Below are 16,678 nucleotides of genomic sequence, written 5' to 3'. Positions count from 1 at the left end.
ACAAATGTAGAAGACCCATCCTTACGAGGCTTCGAGATTTCGTGAAGCTACCTTAGTATCACGCGAATCACACCGATGCAAGAGGTCTAGCGATACAAACAATGCCACTTTTAATCGCGACAACATTGCACAACATTACTGAACATTCGGGGCGCATTCCCCGGTGTACTTCGTCATCGTGAATACAACAGTTGGATGAGAGACAAGCACAGTTTGCGTGGGCTACCGATACCATGCAGGGAGAGGAAAGAAAACAAGGGAAGGAAAACCGAGGAAAGAAAGCGTGTTCTATACAGTTTACTTCTTCTTGCCAGCCTTCTCCGCCGACTTGGTCACTGTCGACAGGACCTGTCAGCCCGATGACGAATACATGATGCATCATGGACAACTCACCCTTGCCTCCAGACTTGTCGGTCTTGTCGACGGACTTGATGATACCGACGGCGACCGTCTGCCTCATGTCACGGACGGCAAAGCGACCGAGAGGAGGGTACTCGTTGTAAGACTCCACACACATCGGCTTGCTCGGCACGAGCTTGGCGATGCAGGCATCGCCCGACTTGACGAACTTCGGGGCCGCCTCGATCGACTTACCCGTCCGTCGGTCGATCTTCTCGATGAGCTCGGCGAACTTGCAGGCGATGTGGGCGGTGTGGCAGTCGAGCACGGGCGCGTAGCCGGCACCGATCTGACCAGGGTGGTTGAGGATGATGACCTGGGCGTTGAAGGACGCAGCCTCCTTCGCGGGGTCGTTCTTCGAGTCAGAGGCGACGTTACCACGGCGAATATCCTTGACCGAGACGTTCCTGTGATCGTGGGTGAATCAAGGAGAGGAGGTGGAGAAGTGAATGTTACGTACTTGACGTTGAAACCAACGTTGTCACCAGGGGAACCCTGCTCGAGCTGCTCGTGGTGCATCTCGACCGACTTGACTTCAGTAGTCACGTTCGAGGGCGCGAAGGTGACGACCATGCCGGCCTTGATGATACCGGTCTCGACACGACCGACGGGCACCGTGCCGATACCACCAATCTTGTAGACGTCCTGGAGGGGAAGACGGAGGGGCTTGTCGGAGGGACGGACAGGGGGCTCGATGGCATCGATAGCGTCGAGGAGCGTCTTGCCCTTGACAGGACCGGCCTTGGTCTCCCTCGACCAGCCCTTGTACCAGGTCATGCTTAAAAGTACGCATGTAGTCAGCAAATGAGCCCTAAATCATCTTGAAGATGCGCTTACTTGGCGGACTCCTCCAACATGTTGTCGCCGTGCCAGCCGGAGATGGGCACGAAAGCGACCGCCTTCGGGTTGTAGCCGACCTTCTTGATGAAGGTAGACGTCTCCTTGACGATCTCGTTGAAACGGTCCTCGCTCCACTGCATCGATAGTGAGTTGTTCGCCCGATAACGTCGTGCAATGAGGATGTACCTTGGTGGTGTCCATCTTGTTGATGGCAACGATGAGCTGCCTGACACCAAGAGTGAAGGCAAGAAGGGCGTGCTCGCGAGTCTGGCCGTCCTTGGAAATACCGGCCTCGAACTCACCAGTACCAGCGGCGATGATGAGGATAGCGCAGTCGGCCTGGGAGGTACCGGTAATCATGTTCTTGATGAAGTCACGGTGACCGGGGGCGTCGATGACCTTCACGCAACGCGATCAGTCAATCTAGCCGAGACTGACGCGACGATGCATCTACTCACGGTGACCATGTACTTCGGCGTCTCGAACTTCCAAAGCGCGATGTCGATCGTGATACCACGCTCACGCTCGGCCTTGAGCTTGTCGAGCACCCAAGCTGCAGTGATCGCGATCAATAACCGAAGAGGGCCGCTCTGCATGCAATGCCTACTGACCATACTTGAAGGAACCCTTGCCCAACTCGGCGGCTTCCTTCTCGAACTTCTCGATCGTACGCTTGTCGATACCACCGCACTTGTAGATCAAGTGACCGGTGGTGGTCGACTTGCCGGAATCGACGTGGCCGATAACTGAGGATGAAACATCGCACCGATCGCACACGATCGAAAATCTGTGCAGTCCTCACCGACGACGTTAACGTGGGACTTGTCCTTTCCCATTTTTGATGCCTGCAAAAGTAGAAGTCAGCATCGACGGGCTACATGCGGAGAGGGGGCGAGCGGAAGGGAGGAAGACCTGCTTCGATGCGAAGGAGAGGAGATCGCGGGGCTTGCTTTTTTTCGCTTATCGTCCCGCCGCGTTCTCTGCCCTCGCAACGCATCGCAAACAGACCTGTGGGGAGGGGAATGGGCGATGGCAAAAAAGCGGATACTCACTTAGAGCGTAATGAAGGTGAAGGGGGCAGGAGAAGGATGGGAAGGGAGATGAGGGTAAGAGGAAACCAGCGAGCGATCTGGTGTTGTTGCTTATGTAGCCGCACGGCCTCGAAATTTTAGCGATCGATGCGTGATCAGATTGGCAGAGATTGCACTCCCCACCGCCCAGCTCCGGCCGGCTCGGTGGCGCCGGCCCCCCGCCAGCCACACCGCCATTCGCCGCTACCCTCCCGCCGCCCTTGCACAGCGGCCCGCGCCCACCTCCGCCCGGCGAGCAATTTGTTTTCGTACAGAAATTTATTTTGCGGGTCTACTCTAAGATATGGCAAGGCTAGATTGCTACATTCCCTAGAACGACAGTGGGGCGAGTGCGAATTGCGGGGACATCATGCTATTCTTTGACACAGATAAATGATGAAACGAGATGTATAGCACAGGCTTGCTGATGAGTGCAGGTACATAAGTTAAGACGTGGAGCAGGTCACCGATTCACACAATACGAAGGTAGCCGCGGAGAAATCATCGACGGAAAACGTCTCTTCGCTGCCGCAAGGCATCAGATAACATACCTGCAGCACGGACGAGCAAGCGGGTCAGCATTCTCTAGCGTCTGATGTCCAAGAAAGCTATGCACGCACAGACCACGCGGACTCCCCTTTTCAATATCGCGAGACGTATCACTCTTCCGTGCCCCAGCCCCCGCGCCCACTCAAGAATCGGCTCTGTAAAATCCGCTGGAAGGTAGGTCGCGCCGCTACATCGACCTGCAGGCATGCCCGGACCAGAGCGGCAGCGTCCCTCAGAGCCCCACCTCCGTCTGTTTCTTCCCCTTCATGGTCCTTGCCCTCAGCGCAACGTTCGTCCAACGCTATCGAGGCGTTCGAGAAGGGTGACTCGAGGCCATCCTGTGCCTCCGCCGCAGTAGTGAATGGACATTCTCCGACAAGCATGACATAAGCCACGACGCCGAATGCCCATACATCCTGTTCCTTCCCAAAGTACCGCTCGCCTCGGAGGATTTCTGGACCAGCATAGTCGAGCCTACATGATAGTGAGATCCGATAGATGGAGTAGATGAACCGATTGCACGTACGTGCCGCTGAACGTATCCCACCCATTCTTCTTCACGAGGCCAGAACTACCGAAATCGATCAAAACGCACTTCCCTGCAGGACCGAGCACGACGTTCTCGTCTTTGATGTCTCGATGTACTATCGACGCGGAGGGTGTCAGCTGGTGCAATCGTTGAAGTGAGCGGTACCTACCAATGCCCTTCGAATGCAGGAAGGCCATGCCATCCGCGATCTGCCCGAGATAGGACCTGATAGAATCCGGAGGGAGACCGCGAGGATGACTTTCTACAAGGTCGAAAAGATCGGATGGTGGCGTGGGTTCGCCCTCCTTCGGCTCCGGTGTAGTAGAAGGCAATACGAGATAATAATAATGGTTGTCCTCGAAGAAGTCCAGCAGGGGGCAGATGTTAGGGTGACCGTTCACAACTTTGCCTTCCACCCAGCTATCGTCTGGCTGTGGTGACAGTCGCGACGGGTGCCAAGGCCTTCTGGGAGGTAGGACGTATTGCGTTGCCGAAATAGCGGACATCACGTATATTTCAATGGGGATGGTCCCGTACTTGGGATGCCGTTTCCAGCAGTCAGCGAGAATGCGCGACTTGATGATCTGCTTGATGACTAGCGGAGGCTACGATGGCAAGCTAGTCAATATGACGTTCAAATAGCAGACTGACGACGTACCCCAAGCGTGCCATCGGTGTTCATTTCTCTCGCTCTCTTGACGAGTCCATAAGCACCGCGTCCAATCTCGCGTTCAATCACAAACTCCGATATGCTACGCTCGTTGAGCGCGTCAACCTCCGAATTGGGTGTGGGCGGCCCTGCGCTTGTGGCTACGCTGAGGAAGCTAGCTGCGCTGTTCGCTCGAACAAGCGTCTGTGGAACTGCGGGTGGCGGAGATGGAGGCTGGGACGGGACGATCGACACACGTCCGGCGATAAGTGAGACACGCTGCTGTGAGGACCTTCGTCGAGGTCGAGCAGGTCCACCTAATCGAGGCGAAGTAGGCGTACGAGATAGCGGTGGCCGTGCTGATCCGGGGGATAGGGGACGTGGGGAAGCGGTGCGAGAAATCGGGAGTGGAGAAGATGGACGAGATGCATTAGGTGATTGTGACAGTGGAGAGGATGATGCGAAGTAGGATCCAGAGTAATTGGGAAAGAATGCGGGGGCTGTCAAGGGAGTGTGCACTCCTAGAGTTGCTTGTTTTGAAGGACCGTGCGGATTACTCCGTGCCGCACCGCGAGCGACCCGTCCGGGAGTCACGGTAGAGTCTCGAGCGAGCACAGGAGGATCTGCATGCAGTCGCAGAGGGTGCTCGACTGCTGACGGACCTTGCGCCTCGTCCTCCTGGTCCTTCCAGTCGAATCCTCGGCCAATAGACGTCACTCCCCAGCTATTCCCTACGGATGCCGCCCGGTACAGTCGTTGGGTGGGCTGCGGTGCGAGCCAGTCGTCGTCATCGAAGGAGTGATCAACGGTAGAAGCTGTCGCTAGCATGTTGCGCGAAGGAGTGCCGTCCAGGGCGTTGGTGGGCAAGGATCGTTTTGTAGTCGTGAAAGCTGGTGGGGCTGAACTGGACCGAGCCGAGCGGATGGGCGGGTTCAAAGGGATGGTCCACGTGCGCGGTGGCCCGCCGCAGTGGCGCTGCCCTCGTCCAATCCACAGACAGTCGTCTTCGTCTGAGTCGCTGCTCCTCGCGCCCTTGTCTTCGCCGCGCTCGACATGTCGCCGAGGGACCGAGCATCGGGTCATGGTCAAGTTGGTATGCACGCATGCGGGGGCTCTGTGCCCGCGCCTCACTTATCGGGTGGTCTACATGTGATCGACCCGTTGATGATACCGTTCCAAGCTTGTCAAGCAGCTTTCCTCTGTCCCAGACTGACAGTAGGATATGCTTCGCCTCGTGAACACACTGCCTGATGATTCTCGAACGCTTAAGGCTGTAGGTCGTTGTAACCCGGCAAGAACCACTGCTCGCATGCACGGTTGGCACAGCTGGAGATTTTGAATCTCTCTAACATTGGGGCTCAGAGGCACGCTCAGCATACCATACCTCACTTACCAGCAATCATACGTACTGCGGAATTTAATCGCAACGCCGCAAATTACAGACGCTACTTCTATCTCCCTGAGTCCGCATCCGTTGACATCCGTATGCTCTGTGTGGTACATTCGAGTAGTACACACAATACGATTGCTACCTATGTGTACAACAGACGCACAATGATTGCAGTATGTACATACTGGGCTTCCTTGGGCATTCTTCCGTGCGAGCCTGAGGATGTCCGTTTGTCATTCGAGTGAGGTGCCCACTGCGGGCCGCAGCCCACCTCGAAGGTCGAGCGCCCGCGTGTAACTTAAGTAAGTATACACGTGACAGACGCACAGCGCCTGCGCGCCAGTCTGTGTACCCACGGCGAACGACCACAAAACCTCGCCGCCGACCTCAAGACCTCCAAAATGTGCGTGCCTCACCTATGTTCTCGTCGATTCTGCTAGCTCGAGTCCTTGCAAGCAGAATGAGACCGGTATCGGGCTGTGTCACCGTCAAATTTGGATGGATGGCTCCGACCTCAGTCGGATGGACCCATGCTGGCCTGGCATCTCATCTCATTCTGCTTCCAAGGCTCTAGCTGAATAGCGACACTCCGACCTATACGCTCCGTAGCTAATCTGCTGTTCCTCAGCCGCCATGGTCAACACCATCCCCATCGTCAAGAAGCGCACGAAGGTCTTCAAGTCAGTCTCTCGAATCGTTTTAACTTCGGAGGATCGTATTCATTCATTGTCCCATACTTCAGGCGCCATCAGTCCGATCGCTACAAGAGCGTGAAGGAGGCATGGCGGAAACCGAAGGGTATTGATAACCGGGTGCGCCGGCGGTTCAAGGGGCAGCTCCCGATGCCCAAGGTGCGTTCTCAAATGACTTGATGCGGTTCCCATCTCATCTCTGGTTCAGATTGGTTACGGGAGCAACAAGAAGGTATGTTACAATGTAGTCTCATGGCTTCGATTCGTTCTAAATTTCGTCGCAGACGAGGCACTTGCTGCCCAGCGGCCTGAAGAAGCTCTTGGTCAGCAACGTCCGGGAAGTCGACCTCCTGCTGATGCACAACAAAAGCTTTGCGGCGGAAGTCGCCCACAACGTCAGCAGCCGCAACCGCACAACCATCCTTGAGCGGTACGTGCAACTCCCCTTACATTCGGTGCTCTCATTGACCTGGGCGTCTGTCACAGGGCCAAGGTGTTGGGTGTAAAGGTGACGAACCCGGCTGCTCGTCTCCGGTCTGAGGAGTAAATGGTCGTTCTCGCATTCATCTCGCTATTACTCTGCATATTCCGCCATGTATTCTCCCCTCTATGCTCGCAATAAGCACCATGCGACCATGCTTAGGCCAGGAACGCAAAATGTGTGAGTCGAGGGACAAGTCATGCAACGAAGGTCATGAGAGTAATGCCCGCTATGTACTCTTAAGCTCTTCTGATCCGTGGAGTATGGTCTCTGGAGACGCCTGCCTGTATCATAGTATGCGACTCGCTCTCGGTGAACAGGCCTGGTCGTGTATAGATCGTTGATAATCGACCCGCACGTGCTACTTAGACTGACACTATCTGACGTCGTTCGGATGAGCTTCCTATCGTGCTCTGAGTCTCTCTCTCACTTGTACGATGTCCTCCAGGTATGTGGAATAGTACAGACCTATTTCAGCAGGCTCATCATGACTCAGGCAAGCGACGCATGCGAACTCCTGGTATGTCGGCGATGGTATGAGATCGCGTTGTGGCTGCTCCGAGCGATCGCCAGAACTCATCGCGCAGGTCGTAAACTCGACTCAGAGTTGAGCAGCAACCTCGCCGCTGTCGAGGCAAAAGAGGAATTCTCTCCCCCGATCAAAGGTTGCAAAGCAATCATTGCCCCGTGAATACCTATGGTCAGGGTGGCTGCCGCACAACTAATCTAGGACCTGACAGGCATGCGGGGTATTCATACTCTGGACGAGCAGCGGCATGGGCTTACAAGAGCATTGATACTACTGGAATGTGTGTGCGCTCGCCACATGCAGCCAGGGGGTTTCACTAATAAACTTCGGGTCATAGAAAGCGTGTCTTTGTACTGGGCCCTTCCCACCATGTCTACTTGGACGGTTGCGCTCTGTCCATGTGCGAGAAGTATGAGACGCCATTGGGCGAACTACCCATAGATCTGGAGAGTGAGTGACATCATCAAGGGCTTAGCCCGTATTCATCTTCTATCAGCCGTCAGGGAGCTTCGCGCAACTGGAGAGTTCCAAGATATGGACATTCAAACCGACGAAGATGAACACAGTATCGAGATGCACTTGCCCTATGTCAGAAAGGTCTTCGAGGGGTACGTCGCTCTTTGCTGTATGTTATTCGTTCCCAACATGGATCATCCGTGACAGCTTGGACATCACAATCGTCCCCATACTTATCGGTGCGATCAACTACACCAAAGAGGTCAAGTTCGGCACTCTTCTTTCATCCTATCTCGCGAGAGAAGACACGTTCTTCGTTATTTCCAGCGATTTCTGCCACTGGTTCGTTTTCCATCACATCGGTCTAGGTTCATGCGCTGATGCAACGCTTCTGACAATTCAAGGGGCACGCGCTTTCAGTACACATTCTACTATCCCAAGCCCCCTCCAACCTCAGCGCCTGCCGTCCGACTATCCAAAGCCGATCCATCGCCACCAGCGCTCGCCACACACCCCATCCACGCATCGATATCCGCATTAGACCACGAAGCCATGGAGCTCATGACCATGCCACCGCAGACAGCGCATCAGGCGCACCTCGACTTCGCTGACTACCTGAAGAGGACCAAGAACACTATCTGCGGCAGACATCCGATCGGGGTGCTCCTAGGTGCACTTGGGGCCCTGCAGAGCCAAGGCCGGGTGCCCCATCTGGAGTGGGTGCGGTACGAGCAGAGTAGCCAGTGTAAGTCTCTGCGAGATTCCAGTGTGAGCTATGCGAGTGGGTACATTACGGTCTGACTTGGACGGAAGTATGTGTAGTACTGGGACATTGTAAGACGGTTTGATCCTGTACCATATAGTCTATACAAGTGTAACAACAGCTCTACATCCTTGATGAGGCACCTGGTAGCTGCAGGCCGAAAGGCTCATCCAGGTCATTCTGCGTTCCGGGCTGTCCAGGATCTTCCACAACCTAAGTTTTCTTCAGTAACGGGACTAACTACACCAAGTGTGCTTTACCTTGCCGTTGGCAATCTGGATGTCCTCGAAGCCCCAGTCCCTCTGAGCACCTTCCTTCAAGAAACTGCCGTCGGCGAGGCGTCTGGCTTCCCAGGCACCCACAGCGGCATTGCCATCTGCTTTGAGAGTGATTTCTGAGACAGTACAGCAACCCACTCGCAGCGGGAGCGTCCTGTCCCCAAGCAATTCTCTCGCCAGAGCGATGATCGTGGCGGCGTGGCTGACCAGCAATATACGTTTGTGCTTGCCTCCGTACCTGCGCTCGACCTCGGGTATGAGTGCGCTCAGGAAGCTGTGGCATCGATGGTGGCATTGCTCTACATCCTCGCCTTTCCGTGAGGGGTACCAGATCGACGACCAGGAATCATCTATGTCGGGGAAGTACGTCTGCAGCGCGGTTGCGGAGGCTGGGCGAGGGTGGAGGCCAGTCCCGGGTACGACAGGCGAATACCACTCCGACAGACCTAGAAGACATGCATATGTGACAACTCAGCCTGAGTATTGTTGCCTGGATACACGCACTGACCATGCTCGACGAAAATCGGGACTTGCAGGGCCTTAGACGTGGGCGTCGACGTCTGCAGACATCGGTCTGTCGGGATGTTATAAAATCGTTAGTCTACCAGCTTCCGTGTCAGCCTACTCACAATACGGGGAGGATAGGATGAGAGTCGGACGCTGATCTTCTGGAAGCGACAAGAAGTGTTCTGCCAACTCCTGTGCTTGAGTCAACCCGAATGCTGCAAGTGGTGGGTCTCGGGGGAGCCCTGATAGAGTTCCGTAGACGTGAACGGTGAGACTGACTGTGCATAACACCGTCGACGTCTGATTGACGCACCTGTGACAGACTTCCTGTTCCATATTGTACTCGTATCAGCGATCAGGAGGATTTGCAGACGGCAAAGTCATGTTAATATAGGACGCACCACTCAGAGGTCACCCAGTTCAGTCTGAATCCTAGAATCAACCGTTCACTTCGCTACTACGGACAACCGGAGCTGCGACTTACCATGCCTAGCGATATAGATGGTTTCAATCATTCGGCCGTGAGAGGTCTGAGGTCAAGGCGGGTACATCGAAAGCGGAGTGCAACGCTGCAGGATACTGATGGACTGGCATCCGCAGAGGAAGCGCCGCTCTCGACGAAAGGAACGCGGTGCACACGCGGGCCTTTCCAATCGATGATTCAGGCGCAGGTTATACATATGCTCGACACTTCATATCGCCACATAGCAGACAGGTACAACGAGAATCACCAATTGCACACGCAGACATGCATATACAGACTAGTTACGGTAGCATAAGGTAGCATCATGTCATAGACTCATAGACGTTCGCGTCAGTGTACCACAGCCACGTAGATAGATACAAGAGGCGGAGGAGAAAGCGGGGCACACACAACAGACGATGACGAGAGGCGCAGATTTGTATGCGGATGAGGAATTGACGAATGGAGGCGTATTGACATACTCGCGATGTATGTGGTGATATTGATTTTGACGTCTGCATCGAGTAGTGATCGAAGCGATCATGAGAGCGAGGGGAAGGCCGATTGGTCGTCAACATCGACGGCAGGAGTAGCAGAGGTGCCATTAGTGCGACCCCTTCCTCCGCCACGGCCGCGGCCACGACCACCGCGGTCACCACGCTCAGCGCGGTCGCCGCCACGGCCACGACCACCACCACGGGCAGGGCGCTCGAAGCGAGCGTCGATCTCAATGTAGACCTTCTCCTCTTTCTTGGAGCGGTTCTTGGGAACGGACGATTTGCTCTTTGAGGGGGAACATTGGTCAGACACAGAACTCGAAAGGAAAATTGGTCGCGTACCTTGCCCACGAAGTAGGCACTTTCTTCCTCGTCCTTCTTGCTGACGACGACGGCGTCCTTCCAGATGGAGTCATCGCCCTCGTTTGCCTTCCTGGGCTCAAGCTTGGGTACGGCAGCGAGGTCCTTCTCCGTCTGCTGCTTCAGGTACTCTTCCAGGGTGAGGGTGTTGTCTTCCTCCTCGGGTTCCCTGATGTCCCTGTCACGGCCGCGTCGGACCTCAGGAGCCTTCTCGCCCTCCGGTGCAGGCGTGCCCTCAGTGGCGGCAGGGACGCCCCAGTCGTCTGCGCCGGTTTCAGCAGCACCCCAGCCGCTGGCGTCAGCAGTAGGGCTAGTAGCGTCGGCAGCGGCATCGCCCTCGGCAGCAGTTTCAGCCTTGAACTCAGCATCGCCCTCGTCGGCACCCCAACCCTGGTTGACCTTCTTCTCAGAGTCACTGGGTAGCGCATGTCAAGACAACGCAAAAGGAAAGAGACGAATAGTATGTCGTACACTTTGCCTGTCTGGCTGTGCTTGTCGAAAGGACGTCCACCACGGCCGCCACGGCCACGCTCACCGCGACCTCTGCCGCGACCGCGCTCGACTGTACACACCGATAGGAAGGATTTCATAAACGAACAGACTCATACAGTGAGTCGAAGGGCTACTCACACTTCTTCCTGGGTGCCTCACCCTCACCAGCCGCAGCATCTTCCGCTGCGTCCGGAGTCCCCTGAGCGGTAGGCTTACCGCCCCTCTGGTAGTATCGGCCTCCTCGCGAAGCAGGTCCTCCACGGCTCTTCTGGGTCCCGCGCGTAGAAGCAGCGGGAGTGGGAGCAGACTCCTTGGTCGGCGCCGGCTTGCTCGCCGGGGTAGACGGCCGTGAGGAATCCTCGTCTGCGATCGTTACAATTTACGACCGAGACATATTGCAGTGTTCGGAACCAGGGCATAGAGCAGATAAATCAATCAGGATGCGGTAGGGCAGCCACCGGCATGAAACGGACCTTCGAGGAGGGCGAACGCGTTTTTGCTGGCCACCGACATTCTTGACGGGGCCCCTGTTACAGTCTCTCAGCAAGAGTGCGTCCTAGGACGGCGTACAGCGTTTGAGCGGATTGACTGGCGCTGGGCAAAGGCTGCTTGGATCCTGCCAGGCTCCTCCACAGGACCCCGACCGTGGTGTCGCGGGTCCTTCCTCAGCCACTGTACAGTTCCTCGGCGGCCTTATGAAGCCTCCTCTGAGCGCTTTGCAGCTCAAACGCTTAAACACAGGTGTGTGCTGTCGCTGTCGAGGATGTGTCCCGTCAAACTGACTCTGTTCCTGTAGCCCTCAAAAGCATCTCGACGATGACTCGCCCGCCTTCTAGGACTGGAGTGGGTCGAGGACCTCGAGACCGTCTAAATGGGCTGGAGATCGAGAATACCGTTAGGTTGTGAACGATGGGACTTGGGTGCGGCGTGCTCGTGCTTCACTGATTAGACTTATGTCTTAGCAGTTGGTCCTTCGTGGCCGCTGTGTGGGTTGCGCCGCAATGTCTCGTTGTACAGTTGTTCGCTGGATTTCAATGTCATGGTCATGTTGTTCTAAATATGTGTGTTGTATGTGCTTTCACGCCTTGCAACGGTGGCCGCTCTGCCGATGAACATGATACATATGTTGCACGCAGCTCGCAAGATGTTATGATTGACATTGAGTGTGAAATTGCGCTGGTGTGTCAGGTCTTCGTCATTGTCAATGTCTGTTGGAGTATGCGTCGTGAGTCTCCTTCACACATGTGCTCCTCACTATCGTAGGTACCGGACGAGAACATTGAATCTTGATGCTGCGTGTTGCGCAGGTTGTGCAGGAGTGCATGCAATGGATGGACCGCCGTCGCCGACAGTTGGCGTCGACGGTCGATGATGTTGGTCTGCGGACAGCCGCCCGCCTGGGTCGGGCCGCGTGACCATCTGAGATTGCCGTCCCGCGACGCGGATGCCCAGCTTGGGCCCCGTCCTCCGAGTCCTGGGTGGGCGTGCACACGCTCAACCTTGCTTTCCTCCTCTATCCCTCTATCTCCCGCTCTCCAGCCCCTTCCTCTTTGCATGGCTGCCCGCCGACTCGCCATCTCCGATCTCCTATGTGACGAACCCAACGAACCTCGCCAGAATGCCGCCCCCCAGCAGCCAGTGGAACAGCGCCCCTCTCGACCGCTCCCCAGTCAGCTTGCCAGCATCCTCAATGACCCTGACCCATTGGACGACCCGGTCTCTCGGCAGACCCGCAGCGAGGTTTCACTGACAGCGTCCGTTACGCGTGCTCCCCCTCACGACGTTGTTCCTTTATCCCTGCAACCTGTGCCATTGCGACGCCATACGCCTTCCCCTAGTCTCCGTCGGGATGCCACACTTGCAGGATATGCGGTTCCGCACGCAGTACAGACGCACATCCCGTACGATCGGGATGCCTTGTACAACGAGGCGTCCAGACCGGCAGGTGCGCCGAGTCGGTCTCCCGAATATGATCGTGTTCTCGCCGGTCGGCAACAGCACTCGCAGGTAGATTCATCCCATCAATTGTACCCTCCACGACCACACGACCCCTTTGCTACGACGTTCTACCCATCAGCGAGGCCATCGTCATCGCGGAGTGCGCATTCGGACTCTCCCACAAACCAACCATTCTCGCATAGCGTCTCCTACCAAGCGCACCCTCACTCTCCGTCGGCGTCACGTTCCCCCTCCTCAGTGTACAGTTTGCCCTTACCTCAACGGCAACCATCTCATTCTCCTGCACTCTCGGCGCGACCTGACACTGCGTCGCCTGTCAGCTACTTTCGTCCCCCTTCGAGACAGACGCCGCCCTATCCGTCTCCTCACACGCATTACGACCCAGTACGCTCTTCGCTCCGTGGCCCCGCAATGGTAGGCCCTTCCAGCCCCAGCATGCTCTTCTCCGGCAGCCCACCGTCTTCTCTTTTGCCCACGTCCGAATCAAGGACGCCATCCCTGCCGCACGGCTCTCCGAGAGAGGTCGAGACTCGTATGTCTGCGGCATCACTTCCCAATATTCTCAACTCGCCCTCACCATCCATGCGAGCCGGTGCTGGCCTGGGTGGCTTGGAGGTTCTCGTACAAGCGGCCACGGAGGAGCGGAGGAGATTGAGTGGAGAGCTGGGCCCTGGTCTTTCGAGGGTGGACAGCAGTCCGCGGTTGAGCAGGAGCCCTGTGATGGAGCGTGCGTCTGTTCAACCTATACAGCCTCCTGTGTCCACGGTTTACACCAAGCCGTTGTCTCCCCTTGCTGTCCGTACGCCATCCGGAACGCGCCGGGATATTCTCAACGATGTCCCTGTGTCGCCTTCTCACACGCGAGACCTCGAGGGTGAACCTCCTCGGAAGCGGCACAAGAGCTCGGACCCTACTTCGTATCCGCCGCCTATGGCCGTTCACCGTCCTGTGGCCCCTCCTCCGGAAGTTGTTGCATTTGTCTCCGCCCACCTCTTACAGGGCGCGGCGTCCACTGTCACAGAGAAGAGCCCTGGAGCTGATAGCCTCCATACAACGACCATCCCAGTAGCGCCGCATGAAGCGGGAGGCTCGACCAGTGATTCTGAAGCAGTTGAGGCGCGTCCTGCCCCGATCCTCACGGACACGCCGCTGCAGGCCACAGTTGAGGAACAAATATTGGACGCGGTGGACGTGAATACGGCACGGACGGATGAGAAGGAGAAGGGCAAGGAAAGGGAGGAGAAGGCGAGAGAGAAAAAGAAGCGGGAACAGAAGACGAAGCCGAAGACGAAGGAGAAGCGCTCGACTGAACACAAGAGTCGCCCGGATCCAATTGCGCGAGAAGTGGACAGGGGTGCGAAAGACCAGGACGCACATGAATGGCTCCTGGAGCACTACGCATCGGCGTCCCCCAAGGTAGACCCAGTGCCTGCCTCGAGTGACAAGGCGGCAGAAAGTCCAACGGTGGCGGCGCCTCCAGCGCCCACCGCTCGCGGTGTCAAGCCAGAAGACGGCAGTCGCGGGCGTCACCATTCCGATGGGCATGGGGCCGCTCGCTCGAGCAAAGCCACGAAGAAGGCAAGGAGTCGCACGCCTACCCCTCTGGCCATGCTGGAGGAGGAACTCGACGGCGTTCTGCCTGCAGCCCGTACCACTGGGTTCATCGAGGATGACCTGGTCTTGGATCTTGCGTCCTCGGCGGTGGCCTCGTCTGTTGGCGGGGCTCCGGTAGACGATAATGATATGGACGTTGACAACGAGCTACTTAGCCTACTCGATGACGCACCACCTGCCTCGCATTCCTCGCGCTCGAAACCGACAACTATCACGAGGCTCGATGTTCACGCGCGGACGAAGTCTTCCCAGCCGGGTAGTGAGCGAGGGTCGATGCCACCTCCGGCATCGCCCCTCAAGGATGGCGGGAAATTCCATTCGGCGAAAGCAGCGGACAAGCCTGATTCTACTGGCGCTGTCGCCGGGCACAAGAAGAAGGATGCATCGCAGAAGGTGCGCTATCTTTTCTCTCCTCAGTTGGCCATATTGATGTGGAATTGTACTGTGCAGCCCGTAACAAAACCGAGAGCTCCTCCAAAGCCAAAGCCAAAGGCTGCAGCGTCAACGACGGCATCGAAGTCGAAACCGAAGGCAATCAAGGATGCGGTTGCTTCGGCCCCGAGTCCTACGCCTGGGATGCTCACGCCTTCAACATCCACGCCTTCTGTGAAGGGCAAGAAGAGCGCGGCTCCTTCTGCTGTCAATCAGGCTGCAAAGCGTTCTGCGTCCGCTGCCGGAGGGCAGTCGCGCTCGAGGTCTACATCAGTCATGCCTGCTGCACCTGGGGCTGAAGGCGATGGGAAGCCTGCTGGCGAGACGGCGGGTGTTGCGGAGGAGAAGCAACAGGCCCAGGACGACAAGTTGTATTGCATCTGCAAGACTAGGTATGATGAAGATCGGGCGATGATTGCCTGTGATCGGTGAGCCTTGTGATGCCAAAGTGAGCTTTTGATCATGTTATGCTGATAATTGTCGTAACGGGGCATAGGTGTGACGAGTGGTATCATACGCAATGTGTCAATATGCCGGATCTGGAGATCGACCTGGTGGATCAATTCATCTGCCCCCAATGCGTGGAGAGTATGTTGCTTAGTTTGTTGAGGACCCCGCACTTGCTGAGCGTTCCATCTAGACAACCCGCATCTGCGTCTGCAGACGACGTACAAGAAACGTTGCTTCAACGGCCTCAAGCATCTAAACCCAGTCTCACCCGGCGCGTGCCATCGGCCCGCCCGTGGTACATACTCCAAGTACTGCTCTGACGACTGTGGCATCATGTACATGCAGTCCCGCATCCATGCATGGCGTGGTGACAGGGATAGCCTTTGGGAGAGCGTCAAAGAGGCGCGCAAGCGCGAGGGTGTGGTCGTCCTCGTGAAAGACGGTGCAGATGGTGACGCTAAGGCTGAGGGCAACGGCCACCCCTCTCCTGCGTTTACTTCAGCCCAGCCGGTCTTGGAGGTCGTCAAGCCTTCCAGGTCGAAGGTCGAGCGCGAGACGGAGCGGTTGAACGGTTTGCTCGACAAGATCTCTCTTAGGCGTGACGAGCTCAAGAAGGAGATGGACGTTGTCCTTTGGCGGGAGAAACTGATAGAGTTGGCAGCGGCTCGTGCCGAACAGTTAGACGAGTGTGGGTGGGACCAACGGCTTTGCTTCGGCGAAGAGGAGTATGCCGAGTTCGGGACGAGCGTCTTGGAAAGTTACGAAGAAGCAGGGCAGACGGCAGGGGATGCTATGCAAGTCGACGGTGCGCAGGTCGAGGAAGGCGAGTGGTGGTGCAGAGGACAGAAGAAATGTGCTCGGCATGCTGGGTGAGTGCCATTGAACTTCGAAGCATGAGCCGTTCTCACTATCACTTCGCAGATGGCAAAAGCTCCGCTCGACTGAGGTTGAGTGTGACACGGAAGCTCTGGATGGTGCTCTCTTCAAACTTACGACGCAAGAGCGGGAGATCCGCAAACGAATAGAGGATGTCATGCATCCGACCGCACGAGCTTCCGGCGCGGAGCCTGAGGGACCCACTGTCGGGTCACCGTTACAGCCCCTCGACGGGAAGACGACAAGCAACGGACATAGCAAACCCAAGGCCAATGGAGATACTGTGAAGAAAGGGAAGAAGAAGAAGATCTGACTGTATCATTATTCGAGTCACTGTCTCTGGTGTCGTATATCCTCGCTTTCGTGCTTTTGCTATTGCCTTCATCTCGTCCGTACAATCGAT

General features: G+C 56.4%; 7 protein-coding genes across 7 annotated transcripts; 3 read left to right on the top strand and 4 right to left on the bottom strand.

The window, feature by feature from the left end:
- Positions 1-297: 297 nt before the first annotated feature.
- On the bottom strand, positions 298-2,075 carry C8Q71DRAFT_858458 (translation elongation factor; the record flags this gene model as incomplete). The annotated part of the gene is made up of 8 exons (XM_047927522.1): positions 298-335; positions 394-806; positions 860-1,177; positions 1,237-1,373; positions 1,426-1,638; positions 1,698-1,792; positions 1,851-1,985; positions 2,042-2,075. The coding sequence occupies 8 exons, from the start codon at positions 2,073-2,075 to the stop codon at positions 298-300; spliced, it is 1,383 nt and encodes a 460-aa protein (XP_047777974.1).
- Positions 2,076-2,830: 755 nt separating this feature from the next.
- C8Q71DRAFT_86886 (kinase-like domain-containing protein) lies at positions 2,831-5,424 on the bottom strand. Its single transcript, XM_047928311.1, has 4 exons — positions 4,046-5,424; positions 3,557-3,992; positions 3,385-3,502; positions 2,831-3,332 (listed from the first exon to the last, which is right to left on the bottom strand). Exons 1-4 carry the CDS (start codon positions 5,117-5,119, stop codon positions 2,969-2,971), a joined length of 1,992 nt encoding a protein of 663 aa, XP_047777973.1. The 5' UTR covers positions 5,120-5,424; the 3' UTR covers positions 2,831-2,968.
- Positions 5,425-5,770: 346 nt separating this feature from the next.
- C8Q71DRAFT_762704 (60S ribosomal protein L32) lies at positions 5,771-6,769 on the top strand. The gene is made up of 6 exons (XM_047923941.1): positions 5,771-5,829; positions 6,055-6,106; positions 6,169-6,277; positions 6,327-6,350; positions 6,403-6,548; positions 6,605-6,769. Exons 2-6 carry the CDS (start codon positions 6,060-6,062, stop codon positions 6,663-6,665), a joined length of 387 nt encoding a protein of 128 aa, XP_047777972.1. The 5' UTR covers positions 5,771-5,829; positions 6,055-6,059; the 3' UTR covers positions 6,666-6,769.
- Positions 6,770-7,036: 267 nt separating this feature from the next.
- On the top strand, positions 7,037-8,385 carry C8Q71DRAFT_858455 (MEMO1 family; the record flags this gene model as incomplete). The annotated part of the gene is made up of 8 exons (XM_047927521.1): positions 7,037-7,047; positions 7,096-7,133; positions 7,187-7,286; positions 7,340-7,408; positions 7,466-7,578; positions 7,625-7,736; positions 7,792-7,926; positions 7,989-8,385. The coding sequence occupies 8 exons, from the start codon at positions 7,037-7,039 to the stop codon at positions 8,383-8,385; spliced, it is 975 nt and encodes a 324-aa protein (XP_047777971.1).
- Positions 8,298-9,761, bottom strand: C8Q71DRAFT_86722 (histidine phosphatase superfamily). Its single transcript, XM_047928294.1, has 7 exons — positions 9,617-9,761; positions 9,534-9,564; positions 9,446-9,459; positions 9,255-9,374; positions 9,134-9,199; positions 8,608-9,071; positions 8,298-8,560 (listed from the first exon to the last, which is right to left on the bottom strand). The coding sequence occupies exons 1-7, from the start codon at positions 9,645-9,647 to the stop codon at positions 8,471-8,473; spliced, it is 816 nt and encodes a 271-aa protein (XP_047777970.1). The 5' UTR covers positions 9,648-9,761; the 3' UTR covers positions 8,298-8,470.
- C8Q71DRAFT_762697 (uncharacterized protein) lies at positions 9,757-11,551 on the bottom strand. Its single transcript, XM_047923940.1, has 5 exons — positions 11,418-11,551; positions 11,083-11,307; positions 10,924-11,014; positions 10,435-10,867; positions 9,757-10,378 (listed from the first exon to the last, which is right to left on the bottom strand). The coding sequence occupies exons 1-5, from the start codon at positions 11,455-11,457 to the stop codon at positions 10,136-10,138; spliced, it is 1,032 nt and encodes a 343-aa protein (XP_047777969.1). The 5' UTR covers positions 11,458-11,551; the 3' UTR covers positions 9,757-10,135.
- Positions 11,552-14,946: 3,395 nt separating this feature from the next.
- Positions 14,947-16,588, top strand: C8Q71DRAFT_709031 (uncharacterized protein; the record flags this gene model as incomplete). The annotated part of the gene is made up of 4 exons (XM_047920662.1): positions 14,947-15,377; positions 15,446-15,537; positions 15,590-16,268; positions 16,321-16,588. The coding sequence occupies 4 exons, from the start codon at positions 14,947-14,949 to the stop codon at positions 16,586-16,588; spliced, it is 1,470 nt and encodes a 489-aa protein (XP_047777968.1).
- Between the last annotated feature and the right edge of the window lie 90 nt (positions 16,589-16,678).

This window comes from Rhodofomes roseus, assembly GCF_022264815.1.
Source record: "Rhodofomes roseus strain CIRM-BRFM 1785 chromosome Unknown C8Q71scaffold_12, whole genome shotgun sequence".
Classification (NCBI taxonomy): domain Eukaryota; kingdom Fungi; phylum Basidiomycota; class Agaricomycetes; order Polyporales; family Fomitopsidaceae; genus Rhodofomes; species Rhodofomes roseus.
The sequence above is the reverse complement of the archived record's forward strand: the minus strand, read 5'-3'. Positions and strand labels throughout refer to the sequence as shown.

Bases quoted from the DNA above. Each gene is read 5' to 3' on its own strand.
- C8Q71DRAFT_86886 (XM_047928311.1), bottom strand. From the start codon at position 5,119: ATGACCCGATGCTCGGTCCCTCGGCGACATGTCGAGCGCGGCGAAGAC. The intron at 3,503-3,556 runs GTAGGTACCGCT...CCGCGTCGATAG, and splicing joins CCTGCATTCGAAGGGCATTG to TACATCGAGACATCAAAGAC. The intron at 3,333-3,384 runs GTACGTGCAATC...ACTATCATGTAG, and splicing joins TGGGATACGTTCAGCGGCAC to GCTCGACTATGCTGGTCCAG.
- C8Q71DRAFT_762704 (XM_047923941.1), top strand. From the start codon at position 6,060: ATGGTCAACACCATCCCCATCGTCAAGAAGCGCACGAAGGTCTTCAA. The intron at 6,107-6,168 runs GTCAGTCTCTCG...CCCATACTTCAG, and splicing joins AAGCGCACGAAGGTCTTCAA to GCGCCATCAGTCCGATCGCT. The intron at 6,278-6,326 runs GTGCGTTCTCAA...TCTCTGGTTCAG, and splicing joins GGCAGCTCCCGATGCCCAAG to ATTGGTTACGGGAGCAACAA.
- C8Q71DRAFT_86722 (XM_047928294.1), bottom strand. From the start codon at position 9,647: ATGATTGAAACCATCTATATCGCTAGGCATG. The intron at 9,072-9,133 runs GTCAGTGCGTGT...CATGTCTTCTAG, and splicing joins CCCGATTTTCGTCGAGCATG to GTCTGTCGGAGTGGTATTCG. The intron at 8,561-8,607 runs GTAAAGCACACT...AAGAAAACTTAG, and splicing joins TCCAGATTGCCAACGGCAAG to GTTGTGGAAGATCCTGGACA.
- C8Q71DRAFT_762697 (XM_047923940.1), bottom strand. From the start codon at position 11,457: ATGTCGGTGGCCAGCAAAAACGCGTTCGCCCTCCTCGAAG. The intron at 11,015-11,082 runs GTGAGTAGCCCT...CGGTGTGTACAG, and splicing joins TGAGGCACCCAGGAAGAAGT to TCGAGCGCGGTCGCGGCAGA. The intron at 10,868-10,923 runs GTACGACATACT...TGCGCTACCCAG, and splicing joins CACAGCCAGACAGGCAAAGT to TGACTCTGAGAAGAAGGTCA.